The sequence below is a fragment of the Simochromis diagramma genome, unplaced genomic scaffold (genome assembly GCF_900408965.1).
Source record: "Simochromis diagramma unplaced genomic scaffold, fSimDia1.1 OVJJ01000205.1, whole genome shotgun sequence".
NCBI lineage: Eukaryota > Metazoa > Chordata > Actinopteri > Cichliformes > Cichlidae > Simochromis > Simochromis diagramma.
The window spans coordinates 15151820-15164329 of record NW_024386782.1 but is presented as its reverse complement, the minus strand read 5'-3'; the positions used below and the strand labels follow the sequence as shown (position 1 = coordinate 15164329).

General features: G+C 38.6%; 1 protein-coding gene across 1 annotated transcript; it reads right to left on the bottom strand.

Annotated features, from left to right (window-relative positions):
- Positions 1-395: 395 nt before the first annotated feature.
- Positions 396-9677, bottom strand: pif1 (PIF1 5'-to-3' DNA helicase homolog (S. cerevisiae)). Its single transcript, XM_040022145.1, has 13 exons — positions 9596-9677; positions 8807-9368; positions 8517-8640; positions 8225-8350; positions 7265-7418; positions 6544-6658; positions 5278-5384; positions 4932-5071; positions 4244-4350; positions 4042-4129; positions 3753-3898; positions 977-1168; positions 396-645 (listed from the first exon to the last, which is right to left on the bottom strand). Exons 2-13 carry the CDS (start codon positions 9356-9358, stop codon positions 598-600), a joined length of 1899 nt encoding a protein of 632 aa, XP_039878079.1. The 5' UTR covers positions 9359-9368; positions 9596-9677; the 3' UTR covers positions 396-597.
- Positions 9678-12510: the final 2833 nt, after the last annotated feature.

The following is a 12510-nucleotide window of genomic DNA, read 5'->3' as shown; positions in this document are numbered from 1 at the left end:
CCACCAACGCTAAATGGTCTCACTGATGTTTACGATGACACAAAATTGGTCTCTGGTTGACGCCATTTCTATTTAATGGCGCATGCACTGGAACACTTGTTCCACGTTTGCAATTTTTGAAAAGCAGTTGAGGTAAAAGTTAATTAGATCAGAGCATTTTTTCCCTCTCCCCACAGCTTTAACACAGACACGGTTAATTCCCTTACATCATCCCAAACGGGTGGGAGAATGTTAGGAGTGGATGCTGCCACTCGGTGACTAAAGGCAGCTATAGATTTTATTTTCTCCTGGAGACCTCTAAAGCCAAGGAGCGTCATTGTTTGAGTGTTTTTCCTCCCTTAAATATTAATGACTGATAAAAAAAAAAAAAAAAAAACTTCACACAAATAATTTGGCTAAAATTTTATTTGAATACATGTAAAAAAATAATTTAAAAAAATAACCTCTGAAAAAAAAAAAAAAGTATAGTGATGAGCAGATGGTGGCAGTGTGACTCCAAGTAGAGATTGAAGTCTCAAGAAAATAAGGTTAAATGGTGAAATAGCTCAATAGCTCATGCACATAGTGCACATCATTAGAGTGGATGTAGAGCCAGCCTCACCATGCATTTTCTTTATTGTTGCTAACAAAATCATCCATGTAGGCCTGCAGAGAAAAATGAGGACAAAGAAGATCATAAGTACAGCTGGTGAATGAAGTTTTTCATCCACAGCACTCCAGTGTAGTTTGATCCATCTCACCAACTCTAGGGAAAAAGGAGCTTTCCAAAATATTACCTGAGAGATTTGGTCTCATTTTGTTCTGCTTAACATAAACATAACATTGAAGTGAAACTGCAGAGCTTAACATTAAACCAGTGCCAGGCAGCTACTTTTACTATATATATATAAATGAAAATGAGAAACTGAAAAAAAAAAATGAAAATGTGAGATACGAATAAACATTTTCTACAGGCTGAGGTAATATTTGCCCTCACCTGCATGAGCAACCTTTCCTTCCTCAGTTTTCTGTAGAAGAGGAGGACTTCTGGGTCTGCCCGGACCACGCGGGGGTCAAAGTCCATGACCCTTAGACCCTCGAGGCTCCGAGCCCGAGACAGGGCCACGTAAGCCTGGCCACTCTCAAACACACGAGCCAAAGATATTTCCACACAGTCCAGCGTCATTCCCTTCAAAACAAAAGCATAAAACCATAACATGATAACCATCATTGTTACATAAAAACTGATGGAAGTCCAGTGTTTGAAAAACCCAAAAAGCTGACTACCACCAGTGTGTGAATGTGAGAGTGAATGAATAGTGGTATTGTAAAGCGCTTTGGGTGCCTTGAAAAGCGCTATATAAATCCAATCCATTATTATTATTATTATTACTACTACTACTACTACTCGATTCTAGGATTCAACTACAAACCCCAATTAGAAAATTGTTATGTTGCTGCTTAAAATGCAAATAAAAACACAATGTACCATTTAAAGAAAACATTCGCTCATTTTGAATCTAATGGCAGCAACAGCTCTTAAAACAAAAAAGTTGGGACAGGGCCGTGTTTGCCACGGTGTAGCGTCCACTCTTCTTTTAGCAACAGTCCATAAACATCTAAACACTGAGAAAACCAGCTGCTGGACTTTGGAGAGAGAAAAGTATTATTATTATTATTATTATTATTATTATGTTTTTTTTAAACCCAATAATGTCTCTGACCTGATGTTCATCCAGCGGTTTCTTTTTAGTACCACTTTTCCAGCCTTTGTCGCCCCCATTTTTTGAGACATTTGCCGCCCCCATCAAATTCATCACAAGCTAATATTTTTCAGGACATGGTAAAATGTCTCAGTTTAAACATCTGATGTGTATTTTTGTTTTGTTGTGAATAAAATCATTGCATTTTTAAATTTTACAAGATCCCAGCTTTTTGTTAGCTGGAGGGAAACAAACAAAGGGTAATTGTTTAGTCTACAGTATAAGATTTGTGACAGGCCAGGAGCATCAACTTTCAGATTCACCCGACCAGCGTATACACCTCCAACCTGAAATTATAATTTATTCAGGTCACACTATGAGGACATTGTATGGAATCTAATTTTTTATATCCTTGTGCCCTGACATGTCTGCTGTAGATCACCCTTTGCACTCATTGGTCATTACCAATTAACCCAATTATCCAGAGATGACCCTTTTACCTTTAGCTAGATTCTCAGATGGAGGTTAGGATATTGAGTGTGTTGGTGCAGCAGAGCGGAAGATTGGCAATTGTTGAGTTACAGCTTGTGGTTAGATTGGGCCTCTATAGCAATTTTCCTTCAAATTGAATTGTTGCACTTAGTTTTCTCTGCCTGTTATACGTTCATTATAAGATTTAAAATGGCCAGTGGGACTTTCTATGTGATATTGTTGTTTTTGTGCTTTCTAGGTGGCATTAGAACAGTGAGGAAGGGAGAAAACAAGAGAGGAGGACAGACCCTGGTCTGGCCAACTCTTTAACAGAGAGCCAGTCAAGTAAATTTGTGTTAAAATCTCAGAAAATGAAGAGATAATTAAAAATAAATAAATAAAAAAATAATAAAAAAAATCTTACATTTATAAAGATATTATTCTGGTATATTTTAAGATGTGAAAAGAAAACTAAATTAGTGGTGTGTCCAACAAGCCAAAACAACTTGTTACTTTTACAATATGTTTGCTAATGTCAGCTATAGACAATAAAAAGCCTTTGAAACCAAGCTGAACATTCAGAACATGTTAAACAGAAGAACTTTGTACTTCGCTCATAGTGACAAACAGGAATCTGCGATTAACTGATTTTTAAATTTATCACAATGTGAATAATTTTATTTTATTTTATTTTTTTTAAAATAAAGTCAGCAATTGTAGTGATTAGGTTATGTAGTTTTTACTGCATAGCCACCACTGTTCCATTTTTGTAACTGGTCCAAACTAATAAAGATAAAAGCAATAAAGATATTGGATGGCAAATATTTCCATGTAGTGGAACATAGAGTAAATTAAATATTCATTATATTCCATATATTCCTTTTTCTAATTTTTTATCCCACATTTTTAATTTATTACACTGAACACTGACAAAGTGCAGCTTTTCAAAGTTGGTGACAGAGAGAAAAAGATGTTTAGCAGGTATAATGTTCACCATCTGCAAACCATGTGACTAGATCAAGTTTAAAATAATATTTTTATAGTTTCAAAAGGAGAGAAATATGTTTCCAGTAACAAGTGCAAACATGTCCAAAGAGTTTAAGGCAACTAACAGGCTCTGCTTGAATCCCTTGTACAACATTTCAATACAATCCATTTTATAGCTGTTGCAAGGCGGTGGACCGTTGAACATAATTTGGCATGCAAGACAATCCAAATATAAACATACTCAAACTTTCTTTTTAAAAAGAAAAATACAAAAATGGGCACCATCTGCACCTCTGAAATGGCCTTCTGTCTTCCTCTCACTCTCATGTTAACCAGGAGGCAAAGTGAATAATATGATGCTGGAATTAGACCTAATCATGGCATTTTTTTGTTGTTTGTTTTGTTGCTGTGAGGCAACAGTGCACCACCGTGCTTCACAGTTTTGAACTAATTTTTAATTTTTTAAATTGAACTTTTTAAATAATCATGTAAACAGTTTATCAAAGACAAACCCACATAAAACACTGGTGTCCCATGACAACACCAAACAACGTGCTCTACAAAGAAAATATAAGGTCATCATCGGGAAGTGAGCACCGAATGTTTACTGACCTGGCTCTTGTGGATGGAGATGGCCCAGGCCAATTTGAGTGGCAGCTGCTGTCGGCTCAGGTGGATCCCACCACCGGACTTAAACACCCAGCGCTCTGGCTTCAGCACCTCTGTGACGCCGCACAGGAAACGCACACGTGGGAGTCCTGCGGAAACAAACAGCATTGGACAAGATGCCAAGGATGTAGACAAGTGTGTTTCCTAAAAAAGTCAAATTAATATGCAATCCTCTCTTGCCATTGCTTCCGTAGGATTTTTAACAAATATATTTTCACAATTAGGTACGGACCATGTTTTCCAGACTCAAAATCAACCACGACACCTCGTGCTCCATTCACCAGACCTCGAGCAACATCCAAGTTCTTTGTCAGCATGACCTTAAAAATACAAGCAAGTAGTAAAGCAGGTGTTAAAAAGGGTTTGTGTAAAATAAAATGGTTTCTCTGGGAACACACACACACACACGTACGTGCACACACACACACACACACCTGAGCTCCCACTTTGAGTTGGATCAGCCTGCCGACAGGACTGTGAGCATCTATAGTCTTGACCAGCACTGGGTCGCTGTCTAGTGCCTCAAACAGACGCGCTGACCCTAAGGAGCAGTGAGAGATTAATTCAACTGAAAACTAGTGGTACTGCTTAAAGGAATGTGGTAACAGACAGTAAATGTGATGGGGGAAATGAAAGGGAAGACCTTAAACATACATATAAAAATCTGTTGCTACTGTCGGCCAAATACACTCCAAAGTTTCCTGAATAGTTGTGTCCATGAAAATACTGGTACACCACTACAGGAAATGACAAAAATCAGCACCTTGTTGAGACTGAAAGCACCTGTTTGGGGTTTATCTTGGGTGAAACTGGGCATTTTGGGGAGGCAGAAACATATAAACACAACTTGCATGTATAGAAACAGCAGAGTTTGAGCTTTTCACAAAGTTATGGTTTTTTGTTCAGACGATCAGAAATGTCTATGCCAGTTAATGAAACAGTTTGGAAAATAAATAAATAAAACATTTCTCAAATTGCCAGGCAGGACAGACCACACTCTTGAGAGGAAATGGATTATAACAAGGTTGCCATATGTGTTGTCCATTTTCAATTGGATCCAAGCCAAACAAAGTAACACAAGTTTCTTTTTTTTGTGGGCGGGGCAATCAGAAGAATTCAGACCTGGTAATTGCTGGAGTTTGTTCTCGTTGGTGAGATCCACGTCATCTTTGTGTGTGCACAGCCTGGTCGCTAGGATACCGTCCCTTTCAATCTGATGGTTGGCACTTTTGATCAGCTTGGCTGTGACTTCCTCCGTCACCCTGAATTGTGTTAATTGACAAAAAACAAACAAACCACAACCTTCCTTTAAAACTTTTCCTGCCCAATCAGACCAATTCAAAAACCTTAACAGCCTCAAGGACATTTATAACATATGTACATAAGTGGAAACAACATGGTATAATACAATTTCAGGTGAGATTGCATTAGTTGAACAAAACAAAATGTGATAATGAAACAGGGTTACCTCCCCACCCTCACTGCCTGCAGGAGGGAGATGAAGCTCTGGTCTGTTTGCCTCCGCACTTCCGTTAACTCCATATTGATCTGGATCACCTTACGCCAACTCCTGGCCTGAAGGGTCAGAAAGTGGAAAAGTTCATCTTCCCCAAAAATGCATTAATGCTCTCGAGGAAATACGCAGAACAGAATCTGGCTCGTGAACAGAATAGACGTGTTGAAAAATGCAACGACTCAGTGCAGTCTCTCAGCACCAGAAAAGTAAATTCTTAACAATGCATAGAAATCACAGCTTTAACATCTAGTTTACACAAATAAATGCATTAAATATGATATTGTCATCTTTTAAAAATTGCCTTTCAAAGTAAGCCAGTTTCTTTCCAAACTTCTTTTACTTTAAATAATAGGCCTGGAACTAAGGGCCTAATCACTCTGTAATTAAATGGATTTTCACTATTTTATTTGAAATTACAAAGCAAGTTTATTTACATACAAATACTAGAATAAGCGCGTAAGGGGGTTAGACTTTTACAGCAACCTGTACTCTAAGAAAATTTAAGTTATGGCAATTTTATGATAATTTTGCAGAAAAAAAAACAACAACAATATTTCCTTATACTGCATCACAAATACGCTGTACTTTTCAGGACACGGGCGTAGCATGGAGTGGATCAGTCTCACCTTTTTACATCACATATGTGGATGTGCATAATGGATGTTCTATTATTGAAATGTCCTTTTATTTTAGCAAATTAAATGCAATATGGGCCATTTTCCATTAGCGACTTACAAGAAAAAAAAGTAAATACCATCAAAATTTGCAAGCGTATGTGAACTCAGTTTTTTTCCGTTCAGTCACTGTTCAAACAAAACTTTCAAAACGAGTGTACAGGAAAAGACCGTCTCTTATCCTGTAAAATACCTGGAAGTTAGGCACTATTTAAAATGACTTATGCAGTACTTAAAATGAATAACAGAGTAATATGGGTTTCCTTTTCTATAAAACACCCAAAGTTATGCAACACTTCAAAAGTACTTTCACATTACGTCCAATTATTTACGCACACTTAAATTTACTTGCATCATAATTAATAATGCTTTTTCCTGACTTGTTACCGCCGTATTCTAATGTACCTACGTCTTTGTTTTATTTATAGGTAAATATTTTTACATTGTCATTTAAAATAAAATAAAGGGGGGAGTTAGACCCTTAGTTACAAGCTGTATTATAAAGCGTTACCTCAACTTCTAAGAGGCTCCACTATGATCTGACCTGAAAACAGAAGCTGGCTTTTTCTTTTCCCTTAGAAACTGGAGGCAGCTGAAGAAAGTCACCACAAACGATCAGCTGGATCCCTCCAAATGGCTCGGTAGACCTCCTCACCGACCTGCAAGATTTCAAAGAGTTTTAGCCAAGCATTTGTCTGTCGGACAAATTTGACTCTAGAATACTTCGACTCAGAGAGGAGTTTGTGGTAGAATCAGTGACACCAGAGTGTCCACGTCCTGTGGCTCCAAACCAAGCTCAAATCAGCACACCAGCAGTTTTTATGATGTGTTTGTGCTGACATGCTGTGTTTGTGTGGTGCTGTGTGTTATGAGCAAACATCTCCACTTTAGGCTCATCTGTCCAAAGAACATTGTTTCACAAGCCTTGTGGTTTGTTTAGATAGAACTGCTTTAAATTTCTCTTTTCAGAGATTTTCTTAGTGTATTTAATTCTTGGTCCACATGTGTGCGTTGTTTTAAGGCAATTTTTACAATATTGCAGATCTAATTTAAACTGACTTGTTACTGCCATCAAAATAAAGAAGTAAAATAATATTTAACAAAATAAAAGATCTTCTTGACTTCAGCTCTAACAAAACCAAACTTTAAGCAAACACTTGCTATGGACTATGCTAGTATGTACATTTACACTTTGGAATAAATTAACATTACAAAGTCATTTTCGATCTCAGTCCAGGTGCCCATCTTTGAATCACCATCCTCACCTAGCTACTGCCTCGAGCTTGTCAAAGAACTGAGCCTCCACCATGGAAATCTCATCAATGATAAGGTGTCGACAGCTAGTCCAGTGCTGGAGCACCCCGGGCCTCTGAGCCAGCTCGATGCACTGCTCCACTGGGGCAGAGCCTGAGCCAATACCTGGAAAGAGCAACGATTCAGAGAATGGAAAGAAAGAAGATAGCCAGGAAGAACAAAAATGATTAACACCCTTGCAAATACTCAGCTCACATCCTACTGTATATTAAGATTTAATTAAAAAGGTCTGTTAAAAAGTGAAAAGATATCCGAGGAGCCCGCCTCAAAGATTTAAAGATTCATAAAGTGAAACGGGGCATCAAGCAGACATTGAAATGAGTCCAAGGATGTGGTTTTAATTAATTGAGTAAAGAAACAAAGAAGGGGCCAATTATAAGGACAGCTAAAACTATTATCCATATTTATCAGCTATATCCACTAAAACCTGTAATTTTAAGCAGTCTGTACTTATATAAAGTTTTTCTACATTTTCTATCCAATTTGAGCATTCAAAGTGTGTTCTTGCCACACGAACATTAATCTGAGTGTACTTTTTGTTTGCTTAAGGCTAAGCACTTAACCTCACACTCCAATGGAAGCAAATCAGGGTTCAGCATCTTGATGTATTCACAATTTAATACATGCAGGCTGGGGAGCCAAGGATCTTCAGACCTTCTGATTAGAAAAGGAGCTGCTCTAACAGTTGACTCCAAGAAAAGGATCAGCAGAATAATTATGTTTGTGCTTATAACCAATTTTCCTATTTCAGTTTAAGAACAAGCTTTAAAAAAATGATACCTGTAAATTGACCAATTATTTGTGTCATCTTGTTGATGCTGTGGGAAATAAATTGAGCTCCAGATAGTCCCAGTGATTATATTAATTATTATTAATAGATTATATCAACACACTTCAGATAATTGACTGACCAGCAAAGTTGTGTAACGTTGTTCCTCCGATGTGACACGCAGCCACTCCCGTGCTGGCTGTGGCAAAAGTGCTCTTTGGTGGAAGAGATCCCATGATTCTCTTGAGCAAGAAGGACTTCCCTGTACCTGAAAACACAACCTGAGCAATATTTACACCAAGCTGTGTTGATGAAAATGTCACAAGACGGATTTTATAAGCAAGATGCAGCCTGTAATTTAGCAGAACAGTCAGGCAAAACAAGCAGTTTCTCAGTGTCATCACTGTGAAGCTTTATCTTTGTGCACTTTTTACCTGCACTTCCGGTGAAAAAGACATTCTTGCCACTCAGCACTGCACTGAGAACAGCAGCCTGCTCTTTGTTAAGCTTGCGTGATGGTAAGGAGAGGATTGGCTTCTTACTCGGGTTGGCTTTTACCTGGAACAATGACAATATCTGCTGTCATCGTTGTTTAAGTGTAACCCACAGTGTGAACAGAGAGAATGTGTTCAGGACACCAGTGCCTCCTGTGGGAAACAGCCCTGCAGTTTGCTGTGAGGCAACCTGAATGTAAATGGGAGAGAGTGCTGTGTGTACAACTCACTGGGCTGAAGTTACAGTCACTCCTGGAGCGTTTGACCTGCTGTCCTGTACCTGCAGCTGTCATCCTATTACTGCGGTCCGTCAGTCCGTTAGGAGCCACTTTACTTCTCAGCTCATTGACTTTCTGGATGTCTTTTTGCTGCAGGGGGCTGATGGCCTCGAAGCTGCGGGGCAGGCCGGCCTTGAGCTTCTCTCGGTTGCTCAGAGGCTTGCTGCTCTGCCAGGCCTGGTGTTTGATGCTCAGGGTTTTGAGAAAGAGGCTAAGCTGGTCAGTTGGACAGTTTGACATGAGGACCTGGATGTTTTCAGGGACCAGTTTCACGGTGCACTTCCCATCTCTGGCAAACTTGGTGAAAAGTTTGAACTCTTTCAGATGGTAGCTTTGGGGCACTTTGCCGTCGTGGACTCGCAGGATGATCTCCTGGTACTCATTCCGGCCCAGAATTACTGAGGCTTTGCGGATGACCTTCCTCCGGGTGGCCTGTCCGGAGCTGTTGAGCTGCTCCACCGTCGCAGTGCACTGAAGCTGTGCGCCGTCCTCTCCCGATAACATCACAGCGACTCTGAGCACAAAAACATACTTAACATGAATTAACAGTAAAACTAATAACACTGTAGCTGCCAGAGTGCATGAATCTTACAAAGAGGAAACGCTACTATGGTTTAAGAAAGCCTGAATTCAAAATCAGCCGTGCTTGTACTACTCAACCTAGACAAACAACAAAGCTGAATATGCGATCCGGGTTTAAATCAACCCCTTACCGCTGTTTTTAAATACATTTGTGCTAACCTTTGTGTGTCGGCTGCTCCTGCACTTCTGAACGCAAAACACCGATTTTCAAATTGTCGGTGCGTGAGATCAGCCAATAGCAAAGCGATGCTCCCGGCCAATCAGAGAGAGGAGATTTAACATTGCAACCAATGGGAGATGACAAATGACGCCCCCTTGCTTCCTGCGACCAATCAGTGAGCCCGTTGTCGTGACGTTGACTTTTGAGTGAAATACACATGGCTATCCGGAAATTACTATGAAGGCAGGCAAATCAGTCCGGTGAGATCTCAACAAAACAGCTATTCTCACTTCAAATTCAACAGAAAATACATTTAACTGATTGTTTTTGAGTCATTCGGAAGCATTTGTAGTCTACCTTATATACCTTTAAGTGCGCATGCGTCAACCAGTTGTTCCTGCTTTTTCTCTTCAACTTTTTTCTTACTTATTTCTTTGTCCTTCACTTTGACAAAGTAAGTCATGGAGTGTTTGTCACATAATACCCTTAGGACTTATTAATGTATTCTGATTGAATATCATCTTCAGTGTATAAATTCGTAAATATTTTTGTGATAAGACACGCTACAGTTAGCAAGAAACCACAAAGACAAAGTACTGTGCAAAAGTCCTGAATCACACGTCGTTTTTTAAATATTTTTATATTTTATATGTTACTAGGAAATGGGAACTAGGTGCAGAGATTAATGACTGAGTGAAAGACACGTGGAAATACAGTATGTGGACATTGGCTGCCTTTTGTTCTGCTCTGTTAATCCTGTATTGCTTCAGTAATCTTGAGGTCTGGGGATGCCGAGCCATGACGGATAGTGTCAAAGGTGTGTTTTTCTTTTCATCGATGAATCGTTGGCAGTGTGTTTGGGATCACGGTCGTGCTGAAAAATGTAACTCTTGCTAATCACACACTTTCCAGATGATATTACACAGTGGATTAAAATATGGCCATACTTTTTGCGTTTACTATTCCATTGATTTTGACAAGATCATTAACACTGCTGGCTGAAATGCAGCCCCAAACGATGACAAAGCCTCCAGTTTCTTTTAAAGATGGATGTAGACACTCTCCTGACCTCCTCTGTCCATACTGATGGTGATTTGTTTCCTCAGTTCTCCTCAACACACTGCACAAGCAACAAAGTGTTTAAAGAAACAATTTAAAACTGTGTTGTTGTTTTTTTTAACTCAGTTGTCTGTAATGTGTAGAGGCAACACTGTTTCTACAAAGCCAGTTGGTAACTCATTACATTAAATTCTTTTAATAATCAGACTTCTTTTTTTTTGGTAAAGTAATTCTAAAAAAAGGAAAATAAATGAAACAAACCAGTACTTGAATCTGGAAAAAGAAATGTCCTTCTCTTCTTTTGATTTCTTTTACCGGTAGTCATTAATCGTATTTCTCTTGACATTCAGAATCAGAATCAGAATCAGAAAGGGGTTTATTGCCAAATGTTGAGCAGGTTTACAACATTAGGAAATTGCTGCGGTGCTTCAGTGCAAACATAGTGTCATAAATAGCACTTAAATAGACATGAAAAAATAAAAGTAGGAATAAGAATTTAAAAGTGCTACATAGAAAGATATGTGCATGAGATATACATGAGATATATACATGAGAATAAGAATTAAGAGTGCTACGTAGAAAGATATATACATGAGTGCAGGTGGTGATCAGTGCCAAACATGGAATGATGCAGTGACACAGCGTAGGGTCATGTGTTAGTGGCGGGGACAGTCATATGGTTATTGTTCACATTGTGACTATTGTGGAGGCAGATTTCTTTTCTCATGTATTAATCACATATTTAATCATATCACACTAGTTATAGTAATATCACTTTCTCACTTTACTATAGTAAGAGCACCAGTTTGCATGCATGTGGAATGTTAACACAGTGAGGATTATTAACTTATATGAAAGATAAAAAAAAAAAAAAAACTATATACAGCTGTGCATATAGAATAAATGTGGAGTAATGAGTCCTTGGCAGAGAATGAAGATATTCCCTTTGTGTGTTTAAATCTCAGTTTTACTCTTCAATCTTTTTGCTGCCAGTCTCGTTCTCTGTGCATCTGAGTCGCTTCCTTTGGAAACGGCCTTTTAAGAAATGTGAGTGAAAATGAAAAGTCAAAGCGGGATAGCAGGATGCAGTCCACTTGTGATTCATAAAATGACCTGCCTCCCCAGAGCCAGGACCTCAATGTTAATGAAGCAGTGTGGGATCATCTTGACGGTAAATGGAACGAAGGCAGCCAACATCCAAAGATGAGCTTTGAATGTCCTTTGAGAACCCTGCAGAACTATTCCTGAAGACTACTCAGAGAAATTACAATAAAGCTGCCCAAGCAAGTTCAGGCTGTGTTGAAGAATCGTAAAACCCATTCTTTGCCGCTACTACTGTGTTTCCATGTGTGTTTGCACGTCTTTCAATAAATCACTGCACATTTTTCCCATTTTTCCTTTGCTTCTGACTTTTAAAGGCTTACTTTAGTGAATAAAAAATACCTTACTAAACAATTCACTTACACTTAGCTGTGATCATCATGATGTGATTATGTTGCAAATTATCTTTTTTTTTTTCACATTGCTTTATGTGACATCTAACTTTCATTGTCATGTCTTCAATGTTAGTTAACATATCAAAGATTTTATGAAGTATCTCAGTGTCATATTTGCATGAATAAATGGACTCAAACTCAAAACCCTGAAGACCAATGCAAGTTTATTAAAAGAGCTCAAACACAATTAGAGAATGAAATTACAGTGCAAAGAAGGACGAGAAGGGCTTAGCCGAATGATGATATTCAAGACTTGATTTAAAGATGCAGTGTGTCTGCACACTCCCATAAAACTCTGATAACTCAGTTCAGACTCAATGAATTTCAAACAGAATGCCCTGATCTTTCTGTCAGGGAAC

Coding starts and splice junctions, on each gene's coding strand:
- pif1 (XM_040022145.1), bottom strand. CDS start 9,358: ATGTTATCGGGAGAGGACGGCGCACAGCTTCAGTGCACTGCGACGGTG. Junction 4,130..4,243: donor AACTCAAAGTGGGAGCTCAG/GTGTGTGTGTGT, acceptor TGTATTTTTAAG/GTCATGCTGACAAAGAACTT. Junction 1,169..3,752: donor TCTCCATCCACAAGAGCCAG/GTCAGTAAACAT, acceptor TTTGTTTTGAAG/GGAATGACGCTGGACTGTGT.